Here is a 14,440-nt window from a genome sequence, read left to right on the forward strand (position 1 = left end):
CCCTTCCACTTCCTTACGAATCCCTATGTGCTATCTTCCACATCCATTCCTGTCGTATAATCCCCCGCTGGTATGCTGGCTTCCCCGCTTGAGACTTGCAGCGTATAAGTGAGAAGTGATGGTCACCGTACTGGTCGACCTATCACTGTTCCCTCCCAATCGGACCGCTCCGTGGTGTGTCTTTACTAAGGTTCAGCCATTGCACGGCGACCTGGTAGGCGGAGGTATTGCCAGACAAGAACTAGCCAAAATTGCCCACTTGCTGGGGAATCATTCGAGAGGCTTGCACGGGTAGCTATTTCCCCCTTAGGTTGCGCAAAGCTAAATGAACCAGAAGCTTTCAGGGATAGCGAAAGCGAATTACCGTGAGATCAAACATCCGGCGAACTTTCTTTGCGCTTCTCGTTGATTTGACAGCTCCTGCGCTTATTATGGCTCACGGCGCTTGTCTCCTCCCTGCTTCCCTTGAGAGGGCACAGTTGCGAGCCGACTCTGTGCAGAGCAGAAGAAACGGATCACCCAGCATGTTTTCTCGTCGCTGTTTCTTTCGATCAGAGGTTCTCCCTACACACCCTCCCCCCCAGTCCCCCCTTGTGGGTTGCGAGATCTCGTGTGCTTGGACGAGCTTTCCATCGGGTGTCCCGAATGCAGTCTGTCTGTTACGCTTTTCAAAAGTTTAGTTGTCGGCAATTCATCCTTAGTAGCCAGTACGCACAGAGCTGACCAACGGTGTGGCAGAAGCTATCATTCTGCTGGTTCAGTTTGACAGTTCATGCATTGTCAAAGATACGACAACATCGAGCATATTTGCATTTAGCCTATTGCGGTAAACAATGTTCCCAGTGCCGGGTCTTTTTTTGCTGTGCTGATTCGGCTTCTCCCGAGAACCAATCGATTTAGGCCGGTGAGTCTTCTTTTTTTTGCTGCTAGCTCAGCTTATTTGTTGCTAAAGACGAGTACCTACTCCTCCTCCTACTCACCATCTCCAGAAGTGTAATGCTTCGTAAAGTCATAGCCAAGTGCTTGTGCGCCCTGCCAGTAGAACCTTTTTGTGAGCCTAACTGCGAAACTGAAAAGAAATAACGATCAAAACGTCAGAGTGGCCTGTCATCCAAACTCACCTTGCTCAATTCTTTCAGCTTTTCTTGATCTGATTCAGCGTCTTTGCAAAGCTTGAGGAACGGGTCGGAAGCCAGCACCTCGTCGGGGTGGACGCTGAACATGCGTCGCAAATTGTCGCTGGATATCGGGTCAATAATGTCTTGATACTTCTGTCGACGCACTTGGTCGTAGACTTCCAGAATGCTCCGGCTCGCCTTATTGCGATACATCCCGGACAAACACTCGTAGAGACCTTCGACGTCGACGATGCCGCCGGTGAGGCCGAGACCCCCACTACCATGACGATCGTCAGCACAACCTGCGCGCTACGGGCCACGGAGATTACCGAGCGAAAAGAGCAAAGATGCCTACAAGGGGTTGCAGAGGTGCGCTGCATCTGCAGCGAGCAAAATCCGGCCGGCAATCATTCTCTTGGCTAGCCGTTGATGGACCTTGTATGGGCTGATACTGACGAGCTTGTACTCGTCCGGTTTAGGGTGTCCAGGTAGTATACTTCTAAACCTCTCCGGCTGCCTGCCGAGAATCTCTTCGGACGTCGAGCCCGTAGCTTCGCCATACGTTACACGCCATAGGCCGTCTTTGGTGATTTTGGCCGCCATGAACCAGTCCTTCGAGTCTAGAATGAAGTTGGAGTCTGTGTAGCCAAAGCGGCCAAAGTCGTAGTAGACCTGTGAGCTCATCAGTTCGTCGACCTGACACTTGAGCACCCGGACTTCTCGATCAAGAGAACCACATAACAACGGGCCGAAAGAGGGTATAACCTACGTTCGTGGCCACGATCTGCTCGTCCCATGTCCTACCAGGAAATTCGTTCCCAAACAGCGATCGCCGGACAATACTGTTAGCCCCGTCGCACCCAATAACAAAGTCCGCAAAAAGCTGTGACTTGTCCCCTGTGTCCCCGTTCTCCACGTCCACCCAGGCACGGGAATCGTCTTGACCGATGGCTGTCACCCGATGATGAAACAGGTACGTGACTGATGGCAGATGCTTCGAGTGATCGTAGATCAACCGCGCCAGGTCGCACAAGGGCAGTGCAACCATGCGATCTGGATCATCACCGTCAATCTCGTTGCTGATGCCCGCAATGCGCGTCCCGTCTGGCTTACGCCATGCGACTCCATCGGGAAGAAACCCGTCTTTCCGCAGGTCGCTCCCCAGCCCGGCACGATTCAGGACTTTCATCGCCGGTGGAGCGTAGTGTGTGGCTCTCGGCTTATCGTCGAGCTCCAATGTCTGCTCGACGATCGTAACGGGAATGGCGTCCCGCCCCAGAAGCAGCCCTAGCAGCTGCCCAGCAGGGCCGGCCCCGACAATGATAACCTAAACGGTATGCTCAGTCAAAGTCTGATAGTGGACAGGCCAGAGTGTTTACATTTTTCAGCCCTGGGCACATGGCTAGCTAGTCAGTACAGAGTAGGGGGAGGTGTGCTTGTCAAAGAAGGTTCGGTCACCCAATTGTTATGGGGTTATTGCGAAGAAAGGAAGCTCGGGAGGATTCACTCGGAAGATAATTATCTGGTAAATTTGATGTACGGTGTACCCGTACGTGTAATGATGTATGGTTCAAGTCCAATGTAACATACAGTAGGGCGTGTGCATTTGTGGTTGTAGGGGACGGAATACACTCAGGGTCTGTTATGAAGTAACGTACTCCGGGTCTGTTTTGAAGTAAAAGAACCTTTGCAGTTATGAATTCGTTGGAAGTTACATTCGATGATGCGTTGCTCACTCACTCTACGTCTCATGTGAATACCGCATGATCCCCGTTCCCCCGCGCCCATCACCGGCGCGGGCACCGGAACTCCTCCACATCCAGGATGAACGCTCGCCGGACTTAGCCTCCACAAACACCCGTGGACCCCACCATCCATCAACCAGCGATGTAACAATGTTTTGTGTGTCCCCCACATGGGGTACTATCTAATTAGATTGCCTTAGTTTTCTCTTCATCAGGCACCTAGGTGGCCCACTGATTGTTGGCCTGACTATTTTCGGCATGGCTGTATTTCAATAATCGAACGGTTTGTGGAGTCTCTTTGTCAAAAAGTAGCGAGTTAAACCCCGCAACCGTCGTCCCGTCGGAAAGAGGACCCATGTGAGGCAGGTGGAAGCATCTTGAGAAGCCGACACGAGCAGGCATATGGACATGGTCCATGAACGCACGTATTGCAGGGCAGGCCACAAGCACATTTTAGTCTAGTTTGGCATCAGAGCGATCCAAGATGCCGTCAAGTCTGGTTGGGCGAGTCATATGTCTCGGATTCTGGGCAGTACCAACAATAGCGGGAATCTGGGAAATCAATTCTGGGAAGATTCGCCAAACTTTGGAAATATTGAGACTACCACACTACTACTGAACTACTACTCGTACGTGTTTTCGTACTAATGTGACGCGCTTTGTAAATGCAATCAGTTTAGTAAGCTAATCCTCCCGGCGGCGAGGGCAAAGAACACCTTATCCAAGATCTCTGAAGGAACTGAATGCAGAAATTCCGCCTGTTCCGATCGTCTTCGGAGCTTGACGCCGGCGCTATCAAGTTCTTGAAACATTCCGTAAGGTCCGAACGCTGCATAGCTACCCAACTGCCATGGCTCCTGGGAGTGAAGGAATTCGATCACTGACTTGCGCATCTGCTTGCCAGTCCGTTGTGCACCGGGAGCGAATGAAAGATCGAATCCACCAAATAGAAAAAGCAAGTCCACCGCGTGATGAGCTCCATTTGAGGGTTGCCAGGGATTGCACTCATCGACGAGATATCGATAGGCGGGTTTGTTTGCTGCCCTAAATAGGCGAGCAATTTTCTCCGCTGGGAGAAGAAATTTGTAGTCGTTCATGAAGTCCAATGCTCCTATCTTGGAAGAGGACCGTCTGTCAGCGTGAATGTTGTAGAGATTCTTGAGCGTGTCCTGACGTTCGCCGGCATAGTTGAAAGCCTGATCAATCTCAGAAGCTTCCATTTTCCAAATGCCCTCCCGCCAGAGAACGGCCTGTTTGTGAACGTTAATTGAAAGAAGCATAACTAGTTGGAGCCCAGGGGTTCACCACATACCTCGTCTTGAACATCACCTATCATCACGCTCTCCGCAGCCCCTATTGCCGTCTCCCACCCAACAAGAGAAGGATCCACCTGGAGGAACCACGAATGTATTCCAGCCAGTTCCATGGCCTTGACCAGATTTTCAACAGGGGCTGTGCTTAAGTCACAGTCACCCAGTGTACCAAGGTGATTCAGGAGTGTTTGGCGTAGAGCGGAAGCCTTTGGCCTTGGCTGAGGAGGAGAAAGGTACAGCGAGCCGGAAGACAGTAGGACTCTTCTCACTCGAAGGCCGGCCGCCAAGTGGGCGTGGCAGTATACCGCTCCAGCACTTTCTCCAGCCAGTGAGACATCATTCTACGGAAGCTCGTCAGTGGTTTCCCGCCTTTGGCTGATGGGAATGTGACTTATTACCGGGTCACCTCCAAAATCCGGAACGTGATCAGTGACCCATCTCAGAGCCAATGATTGATCTTTCAGGGCGAGATTACTCGAGCTACTTTCGCTTCCGAACGCGAAGATGTTCAGTCTATACTGAACTGTCACGACGATGACTGGTTTACTCGAGCTCACAGAATCTTCCACAATTCTTCTCGTGTCTAAGTTTGCAGCTGTCAGTGCCTAGTATGCTAGCGCTAATGCGATACATTTCACGAAGGATCTTTTGGGTATGGATAAGGGGACATAGCGGAGAGCAGGGCGCAATTCGTACCGCACACGCCAGAGGCCGCGCTTCCAAAAGTAACCGCCTGTGAGCCGCCTGAGATGTCCTTGTTAGTCAAAACATCAGCCCCTTTTGATGACAAGCATACCGTGTATCCAGACCAAAACAGGTAATCTTTGGTCAGTCAGCAGCTCTTGTGATTTGGGCACTGTAACGTCCAAGTTGAGGCATCGAAACTCGTCTTCGGCCTCAACGGGTAGCCTGTGCTCAGGAGGTATGCGCAATAGATGCCCTACATCAACCTTGACTTGAGGACACCGAGGGCTGTGAACACGAGAACTAGTCAGCCTTCCTTCACCGAAAACTATGTGGCATGTTCAGACCGAACGTCAAAAGAACTTACCCAAACTCAGTACAGTTGAGGTCTTGCGGCAAGGCCACTATTGGCTCGGGTTCCGCAAATCGCGAAACAATGTTTCCATATGGGATGCCTCTAAACTGTGCGATCGTCCCTAAATCAACGCCACGTAGAGTTGAACCCAGAGATTTGCTTTCTATTGTATAGGCCATCGTTATTCCAACGGCATAGGAAAGAACAAACAGAGTTACGCTAATTCTGGCAGGATTTCCCAACTGTAATCCGAGCTTTAGGTCATCTCCGTGGGACAGGATACACCGGACGAAAGACCAAGTGTCAAGTGGAGGACACTGGATGAGTAATGGTGGTTTCCCCGCGGCCAGGAGCTCTATCTTCGCAAGTCGACCCCGCATCAGGTGACTATTTCCGCGGCAAAGACACACACATAGATACACATAAACACACACACCCCCTCTGCTTCAACGTTGAACTGCAGCTGAACTATCACTTAATTACCAAGAAATCTCGTGATCATTCGCTTGAAGGTACTGATCAGGAATTCCGATGATCATCGAAAGCACACAGACATAGTGAAAGGGTGCCACACATAAGATTTTGAGGCAGCAAGTGTTTGGTGTTTTGATCATAAATTCACAGAGGAAAAGGCCGTTGGGAATATGACCAGTAAACGTGCCGAAAATACGGGAGATTCTTCTAGAGACTGATAAATACCACCCGATGCCTTTGACCAGTATCCCCTCGCCTGGAGCTCTCCAGTTGGTCCGTGGACCGTCTATTGATGGAACAGGAAAGCCTCCCAACCCTTCAGGAGTGTATCCAGCCCAATCTTTTCACCCAACTCGAGGAGCAAATCAAACCGTGCCGTGCTGGCCCCGGCCTCCTTGTAAGCTCTCGTCCCATCTTGGTACACCACCCGCCCGCCGGCATCTTGAAACCGCTTCCATGGAGCTTGACCATGAACAAAGTCAATTATATCGGTGACGAATGATTCGGCGGACTTTCGCTGCGTCTCTCCGAGATGTTCGTTATAGTTTTGGAAGAGGAATGCCACGTCGAGGACATGGGTGCTGTAGCCCCTAAATGGCCCTTCCCACGGGTTGGGCTCCGCAAACTCCAACAAATAGGAGTCGCCGTGAAAGCTGTTGGCAAATGACTCTGCCGGCGCCCGAAATCCGATATCAGAGGCGAATTGCAGAACTCGGATGAAAGCCTCATCGTCGTTTGTGGTGTCATTGATGTCGTATGCCTGCAGAATCTGCGCAGCTGTGCCGGCATGGTGTGACAAAGCTGCGTTGATGATTTGCGTGAATGAGGCTGCGATGTTCTCCTTGCGTTGGAAAAGACCCATAAACCCAAATATGCTCGCCTGTGTGGTTGGTTTATTAACATTAAGCCGAGAGAGAGACCGAGATGTTGATGGAACTCACATCCAAGGGAGCGTACCCGACCATGACAGCTTTACAAGAAGTTGTCTTGGGAACTAACTTCCCAGCTGATGCTGTTTCGAAGGTCGGCACGAACGGGGCCGTTTCTTCATCAAGAACCGGTAGAAAAGGAAGGCTCCTGCCAATCTTCGAGGAAAGCTCCTCGGGGGATGCCCTTGACAAGATCTTGATACGTTCACTCGAACTCACATCTTCAGCTTCCGAAGCTTTGAGAACGCCTTTGTAGGCCTGCTCAGCCACTCCGAGATCCAGGGGTGGGAGGGATGGCGGCGAGCCTCCCAAGATGATGATTTGAGAGGCAAGAGCTTTTTCAGAGTATAATAGACGGCTCGCCGAGACTAAGAAAAAGTAAGAGATGCACTCTCGGTTTCGAGACCGAAAGGCCGAATGACCGAAGGATGAGACTTACTGCCGCCAGCGCTTTCACCCACAACGGTCACACGTTCAGGATTTCCCCCGAATCCCGACACGTATTTTCCCACCCACTCCAAAGCCGTCCTCTGATCATGGTGGCCTTGGTTGCTCTTGAACCCCTCTTTGCGAAGCTCTTCTGATGTTAGAAATCCAGGAATCCCGAGGCGGTAACTATAGACATATTAGTTGCGAAAGTTAGAACGACTCGTGTGATTGGAGATATGTCATACTTGATGTTGATAGCGATGATGGGCTTTCCAAGCTTATTAGCCCTTTGGACTATGCGCTTGGTGTCATACTGAGGCCACCAGTTGGATCCCGTGCCGAACCCTCCGCCGTGAATGAAAACTAGAACCGGCACTTGCTCTGAGTCTCCAACATTTAGGGGCGCTGTCAAATTCAGATTGAGACACTCAGTCCCCGACAGACCGGGGAACTCGGCTGTTGGGAGCGACTTCTGAATGATCATGTGTTCATTCTTGACACCCTCTGGATCGGATATGGCTTGCGGTCTGATAGACGCGATTAACTAAGTGATTTGACATTGTCGAAGAACATGCGGATACCATACCCATGGCGTGTAGCGTTCATTCCACTACCATCGTACTGGACGAGTTTCGCATTGTCGAACCAGTGCTCCAGAGTAGCATATTTGAGACCGAGGAACTGGATCACGCCGTCGGATGCTTGACCCTTCACTTGCCCAATAATCGGGTGATCGAAATCTTGTGCGGTTGAAGCCATCTTGCTCTTGGTACTTCAGTGCTTTTGGAGAGTGAGACTTGCTAGCAAAGGAGTAGATGTCAAGGAAGGATTGGTTCGTTTGATCGGCGAGCTTGATGCGCCTGAGGTAACAAGTAGACGGAGACTCCAGCAAAGACTTCAGAAATATCATCAACTTGGCGGCTTGGAGCAGAGTCTGGTTTATCGACTTGGCTTCGGATTGATAATCGATGCTGAATTCACACCCTCAAGGCGAGCAACCGGATCACCCGGGAAGCGGATCACCCGGAGTGATTCCAGCAATGCATCTCGTCTTGCTGTCGAAGCTCCTGATAGCTACCCCACATTACCCCGCATGGAATTCGAGCAGCTTGATAGCTCCCCCACATTGGGTTGCTGTGAGAATCGCGTCAGTAACGCGTCAAGCCGCCCAACCAGCGGCCACCAGCCTTGAGCATTGGCTACGAGTGCTGGTTTGACATCCTATTGGTGTATTAGCTGCGAATCAAGCTCGTCAGTTCAACTCTGGTGGCATAGTGGATTCGAGCTCGCTTGAAGTGGGATCCGGAGGCTGTGGCATCAACAGCATGCAGCCTAAGTATGTGACACTCCAGCGCTAGCCTCATCAGTCACCTTCCAAACAACGCTGCTCTGGTTGCGCTTTGATATGCTTTGAAAGTCTTCATGGCGATGAAACCGTGTCTTATCTGATGATGACGTTGGGCTAATCGCGAAGTTGATTGGCCCGAGTTGGAGAGTTGTTGCTAGTAGGGAAGCACAGCGAAGGATCATGCCTACATAAAGTTATTCGTTGGTTTGTTGATGACTGATCACACGCCGGCGGGACGGTACACATTTGATATACTTCCTGAAGTCTGGTATGATGTAGATCAGGCCTGCTAGAATGCGCTAGTCTGGTTCTAAGGTTGACAAGCAGGCCCAGCAGCCTCCATCTCTCGCTCGTATGCCCCTGCCAATCGTTCCAGAACATCGCCCATTCTCACTGTGATACCCCAGACCCATACCTAGTTGCACATTGTTAACAATAACCTGAGGAATAGACAGGCACTAAGAGGGGACCTTACATCTTGAAGGAAGAGACTGCAGGTTTTAGCTAAGCCTGCAGCGATGGATGCGCTCTCATTTGCATCATAGTCTGCCTCCTCGAGAATGTCTTTTATCTTCATGAGGAGGTCTACTTCGGCTGCACTGGGCTCGATACCTCTCCTCATATCTAGTTCGATTGTGTGCGCCCATTTCGTGGTGAAGAGGACTATTAAATTAGTTCGCTTTAAGGCTTTCACGTTGTGTTTTACACGGTAGAACTCACCATTGTCCCAAGCTGCAACCGCATGCTCCACGCTCCATCGGAAAGCAGCTGTTTTCCGTATGAGCATATGCCCCATCTTCACTGGTAGCTGAATTCCTTCCAGCGTTTTCTCGATGGCCTTCACACAGTCGACGTTTCTTTCCAGCTTCATGTTCGTAAACATGGTGACGGAGCTGTCAACGGTACTTGGATCTTCTGCGAGCAGACTGAGACGATCAAAACTCTTGGTGTTGTCAAAGAGCCGAATGTAAGCAGCCCTGAGTATGGCGTGTGAGCTAAAGCATAGCGATGTGATGTCGTTGTCGTCCATATCCTCAAGCTGGCCTTCTCTGGTTTGCTTCAGCAGCCCGTGACACCTGTCCAATGAGTTCAGGGCATTTGCGAGAAGAGATTTCCCTAAAGAGGAATTCCCGGTCTTTGATTGAAAGGAGAAAACTGCCGAGGTTTGCGAAAGCTGGGAGAGCTGCCAGGTGTGTATCAAGACGGCATGCATCAGAATGAGCGCAGAGAACGGTGAGATGTTGTATGACTCAAATCTGGAATCATTAGTATTCTTAGACAAGACATCTTCTAGAATATCCTTGGTGGTTCTTGAGTTCCTCTTTCTGTAACTGGCACGCAGCTCTCGCCATTCGTTGGCAGATGAAGCATTCCAGAGGTTTTCGTCATGGAAGTGCTCGATTTCAAGATCCTGGCTGGCATTGAAGGCAGGACTGAGGCCGTATATGATGGTGTTGACCGTACTCGCCACGTATATGGCACCGAGGAGTCTCTTCCATGATTCGCGTTGTACCCAGTCTGCCCAAGTTGAACTCAGGAGATCCACGTTGTCTTGTTGCAGCTGATGCCGGACCTTTGCGTATAACTAGAGAGTTGTTATAAGTGGTAGTTCGGGACTCTGAGCTAGGCTCTAGCAGTATCGAATCGTGGCTGGAACTTACCAAGGTATAGTGACTGCTCTCTCCTATAGACTGGGCCGCCAAGTCATTATCGCCACTGAAAATAGCGAAGAAAGTCAACAGAAATTTAGTTTGCATAACCCAGAGTGGACAGTCTCTCGTAAGGATCTGCGAGATGATCATCAGCACTCAAGTTCGCCTGGAATATCATCATACATGAGAAGAGACAACCCACCGGCTCAATCAATCTCAGCGCCAGGTCCCAAAGACGCCGTGCGCGACGGCGATCTAAGCGATACAGAGCGCCAATACTGCACATAGCAAGTATCAGGGGACTAGGAATATCACCATGCGAAATCGTCTGGATGTGAATCAAAGGTAGGTGACAATGAAAACACTCCACGTAACTAGAGAGAAAGCTTTGACAGGCCTTCAAGGGAGGAATGTCCTTTGATATGTCAGGACCGGTAAGCCGCTTATTCACGTCTCTACAGATTGAGTCGTGCAGGGGCTTATCCATGGTGAGACTTGGCTTCGGAGATCGCTTGTTCTCAAGCAGACGTGGAAGGTTGCGCTCAGAAACGGCTTGAGACCTGGACTTCAAGGCTCCTGACTGAGACTGCTTATCTGCTTGATGTAGACTCCTTTCCGATGAGCATGGCTGCTCTAGAGAACTGGCATTGGAATCATTTGAGGCTTCAAGGCCAGTGTCTGGGTTTGATAATCCCATCCAGTCCGGAGCGTCGAGGAAGCCAAAGTCGTGCGTGTAATCAAAGGTTTCCTCAGACATGGGCAATATTGGCTGTGAAGTTGGATCTGCGAGAAAAGAGTCCAAGGGACCAAGACCTGAGCCATCTTCTTCTGTAAGCTGAGGGTGACCGTTTATCATACGGTCTCTGTCCGTAGTGCCTTCGCTGAGTTGATTTCGTAGCCGATTAAAGACAAACCCTTGGGTCATGGGTAGGCCTTGCGGCTGACTATGGCCAAAGATTATGCCGGGATTCGTGTCGAAAAACATATCCAAGGCGTCTGCTGAGTTCGAAGTCGAGGCATCGTGCGTTTGCGGAGGAGTGAGAGCTGCTTGTCCGCGTGGTGGAAATTGTTGAGTCTCTCTCGACTTGCTCTTGTGCTGCGTTGCGACCACGATGCTATTGGAAACTAGAGTTGACGAGCAAGAGTCTCTCCTTGGGCCATCTCCTAGCGAGGGCTGGCTCAAAGGGGTGCGATAGGCGCGATGTCGCTTAGGGGGATGATCTCTTTCACTCGAAGTTTCCTCCTCCGATGCATCATCGTCGGACGGATCATCGATGACTTTGCTATTGTGTTCCGCATGTAGGGTCTTCTCATGCCGTGTCACGAGATCTCTGCCTTTCGATTAATCACTGACCATTGCCCAAATAGCGCTGGGTCATTTCAAGGGAGCCTCACTTTCTTGAGTACGTCTTCAAACAGTACTGGCAAGCATAAGGCTTCTCGTTTGTGTGACTACGCTCATGACGAATGCAGTGCTCACTGCGTTTGAAGACCTTTGGGCAGTGGGCACATTTGTAAGGGCGAGTAGCACGACGAGCACGCTTCTCCCCTGCTTTGGTGGTCTCGGTTGATGCCTCAAGTTGCCCTGTCGCGTCCGCAGGCAAGGATGTGATAGAAGACATGGAGAACAAAGTTTCTGGGTTCGGTGATGGACGAGGCAGGCAAAGTATACAATGTTTTGTCGATAAGGTGTAGGACGGGTATCTCGAGAGTAAAGTAAGTTGAGCAGTAAATTCTACCGCGTTGTTGGGGAGAACATGGGGAAGCACGATTCAGTTTGTTGGAGTATCGTCCACAAGCGACCAACCAGACCGCATCGTCATCGAAGATTGACATAATAGCGCCAAGACGGACACGGGGAACGCCCGCGGGCCGCCGCAGCAAGTTGATCAGTAAGTTATTATCAACTCTTCGCTGCCACGGTGGTTGCGGGGAAAAGTGTGGGGTTCATCGCATTTGTGTCCACCGGCATTGAGAACGTTGGACCTGAGAAGGATTTGTACAAATATGCTAGTTGCTATTGGCCTTAATGCTCCGTTTGACCCATGCAGACGTGTGGACCTTGTATGTTAAAGCTCGGACGAAACGCAGCCAATGACTCGAAAGACGGAACACGGGCGGATCGCTCTCCGTTGGTTCCCCGTCGCGCTCTACTGCTATGCTACTACCATGCCCTTCGTGTCAACCTTGACGCTTCCCAAGTAGAATCCGTCTCTTTCTGCTTGGAACCACTCAGATTTGAGAACTTCAGCTCTTCCGTTGTTGCGTGGCTTGAATCGGACTTTGAAGGGTTTGGGAAGTGTGTTGATCCCCGGTTCATAAGCTTCATCGGATAGATCTACCGGCAGTTCGCTGCCGTTCGGATCCAATGCCGGCTCGATCTTGAAGGCCCACAAGATCTTGGCCAATGTGATGAACAGGCTGTTCTCGGCCAAATGCATGCCAGGGCAGATGCGCCTCCCTCCACCAAAGTCAAAGTGGTCACGAGCTTTGGCGTCTCCCTGAGCGGCGTAAAAGCCAGCCTTTTCAGGATAAGCCAAATAACGTGATGGGTTGAAGTCTTCGGGGTCAGTCCATTTGTCGGGGCTGAAATGCAAGACATATTGCGGGATGGCAACAACAGTATCTTTGGGGATAAAATAGTCCTTGTAGACAACGTCTGATGTCGTGTAATGCGGGCTCCCTATTGTGGTGACTGGCCGGATACGAAGGACCTCTTTCCCAGTTGCTCTGATGTAGGGCAAACTAGCTTCATCTGCAAACGTTGGTGATCTATTATCGCCGATCACTCGCGTTAACTCCTCGTTGGCAATATCCTGCACTCTGGGATTTGCCGCCAGATAAAGAATGCAGCTATTCAACGCCGAGGAAGTTGTCTCAGAGCCGGCCTCAATCATGGCTTTACTAAGAGTCAGTTCCTGAATAAGCAATAAGGGAGCCGGAGAGGGTACTCACAGCCTGCAACAAAACCAGCCTGGACGTCAGTGATGCCGAGTTTCTCAAAGTCTGACTCCATAAATTGTTTCACGAAGCACTCTGGGGCTTTCTTCTCAGCCACCGATGTCTTCAAGCCATTCCAATAATGCATCCAGATTTTTCTCTGCCTTCCGTAAGCACGAATAGCAGCCGGTCGCCACCACTGAAGAAACGATGGAAGATTGGCAAGCGGAGGAAACATATCCGCGATGTAAGCGCCAGGCTCTGCAACTTCAGTGAAGTCTTTCAAGAGCTCGTAAATCTGGCGCACATCTTCGCAGTCCTGTGTTTTCAAACCAGGGGTTAGCTACATCTTCCTCTAAGAGAAGTTGATCTAAGAACGACTACGTACCCACTTAGGAACACGAAGTCCGTATGTACTGGTAAGCACAACCGATGTTGTATATCTGCGCACATGCATGTAGAAACTTTCTTGGTCTGCGTTATCGGTCGCGATGTCGTAGAGGAGCTGCTTGGCTTCAAACTCTTGGGATGGCTTGTACGTGTCCGAGGCTTTCGGCGTGAGGAGCTTGTGCACGATCGTTCGCAATTGCCGCCATTTAGTCCCATAAGTCAAAAGTAAGAGTCTGTTGCTCCCAGACAAAAGGTCAGATAGAACCGGCATCGGCGACCTTCCAGAGGTCTTTGCCGATTGTTTGTCAAATATTTCGCGGACGGCGTCTGGACTATTGACGAAGACCCAGTTCTCCCAGCCAAGGCGAACTTTGACAATCTCGCCATAATCCTGAGCCCATCGTTGGACTTGTCGATGTGGTGCTGAGCCTAGCTGAGGCGCATTGCCTACTAGAGGCCATCCCTTTGGTCCTGGGATGGTCTTGTACCCCTTCGGAGTGGCAGTTGTTCTGCTCTTGATGTAAAAGTGAGCTACAACTATGGTGATAGAGAGAAAGCTTAGTAACTTGAGTAACGACATTATGTATAATCACGTCGTGGTCGCAATTAAAGTCTGCCCTGATTGAAGTTGATGCGAGATTGTGCAAACCTCATTCTAATAGCCATCTTTCATAACAAGTGTTGCTTCTTAGTCCAGCGGACACTATGCACACTTACTTGTTGTGCCCGCATTGGAGCACGAGCCCACTTCGGCGACTTTGTCAGTCATGACAGAGACACCACATCCCCGCACACTAGGAGACTTGTCCGGACTGGAATCCCACACAGGTCGTCTCAGGGCGACAACGAAGCTCTCCGAACCTCCACACGCTCCAACTTACGGACTGCTGTGAAGGCCGTGTGGAGTAGCTGCCCTAGCTCAGATAGCTCCATGTGGGGTGAAGCTTTCCGCAATGGACAGGGGAGCATTTCTTACAAAAGCGACAGATAGCTCCATTGAGCCGTCGTCATCGTCAGCCCCTCACCAGTAACCCCTCCACGCACTCAGATAGCTAGCTATCTT

General features: G+C 50.7%; 4 protein-coding genes across 4 annotated transcripts; all 4 read right to left on the minus strand.

Annotated features, from left to right (window-relative positions):
* Window positions 1–557: 557 nt before the first annotated feature.
* BDP81DRAFT_438759 (uncharacterized protein) lies at window positions 558–2,781 on the minus strand. Its single transcript, XM_060591345.1, has 7 exons — window positions 2,498–2,781; window positions 1,888–2,445; window positions 1,474–1,790; window positions 1,122–1,395; window positions 981–1,032; window positions 716–913; window positions 558–664 (listed from the first exon to the last, which is right to left on the minus strand). The coding sequence occupies exons 1-6, from the start codon at window positions 2,516–2,518 to the stop codon at window positions 897–899; spliced, it is 1,239 nt and encodes a 412-aa protein (XP_060439729.1). The 5' UTR covers window positions 2,519–2,781; the 3' UTR covers window positions 558–664; window positions 716–896.
* Window positions 2,782–3,390: 609 nt separating this feature from the next.
* Window positions 3,391–8,066, minus strand: BDP81DRAFT_358546 (carboxylesterase). Its single transcript, XM_060586362.1, has 11 exons — window positions 7,634–8,066; window positions 7,293–7,574; window positions 7,058–7,233; window positions 6,631–6,986; window positions 5,989–6,569; window positions 5,228–5,440; window positions 4,973–5,148; window positions 4,873–4,920; window positions 4,575–4,759; window positions 4,176–4,517; window positions 3,391–4,113 (listed from the first exon to the last, which is right to left on the minus strand). The coding sequence occupies exons 1-11, from the start codon at window positions 7,804–7,806 to the stop codon at window positions 3,535–3,537; spliced, it is 3,111 nt and encodes a 1,036-aa protein (XP_060439730.1). The 5' UTR covers window positions 7,807–8,066; the 3' UTR covers window positions 3,391–3,534.
* Window positions 8,067–8,594: 528 nt separating this feature from the next.
* On the minus strand, window positions 8,595–11,807 carry BDP81DRAFT_358550 (uncharacterized protein). The gene is made up of 6 exons (XM_060586363.1): window positions 11,443–11,807; window positions 10,250–11,378; window positions 10,057–10,182; window positions 9,116–9,980; window positions 8,871–9,058; window positions 8,595–8,810 (listed from the first exon to the last, which is right to left on the minus strand). Exons 1-6 carry the CDS (start codon window positions 11,667–11,669, stop codon window positions 8,706–8,708), a joined length of 2,640 nt encoding a protein of 879 aa, XP_060439731.1. The 5' UTR covers window positions 11,670–11,807; the 3' UTR covers window positions 8,595–8,705.
* A 225-nt stretch (window positions 11,808–12,032) lies between these two features.
* BDP81DRAFT_358554 (cytochrome P450) lies at window positions 12,033–13,995 on the minus strand. Its single transcript, XM_060586364.1, has 3 exons — window positions 13,376–13,995; window positions 13,003–13,306; window positions 12,033–12,946 (listed from the first exon to the last, which is right to left on the minus strand). Exons 1-3 carry the CDS (start codon window positions 13,955–13,957, stop codon window positions 12,204–12,206), a joined length of 1,629 nt encoding a protein of 542 aa, XP_060439732.1. The 5' UTR covers window positions 13,958–13,995; the 3' UTR covers window positions 12,033–12,203.
* Window positions 13,996–14,440: the final 445 nt, after the last annotated feature.

Source organism: Colletotrichum phormii (genome assembly GCF_030913505.1).
Source record: "Colletotrichum phormii strain CBS 102054 chromosome Unknown BDP81scaffold_27, whole genome shotgun sequence".
Taxonomy (NCBI): domain Eukaryota; kingdom Fungi; phylum Ascomycota; class Sordariomycetes; order Glomerellales; family Glomerellaceae; genus Colletotrichum; species Colletotrichum phormii.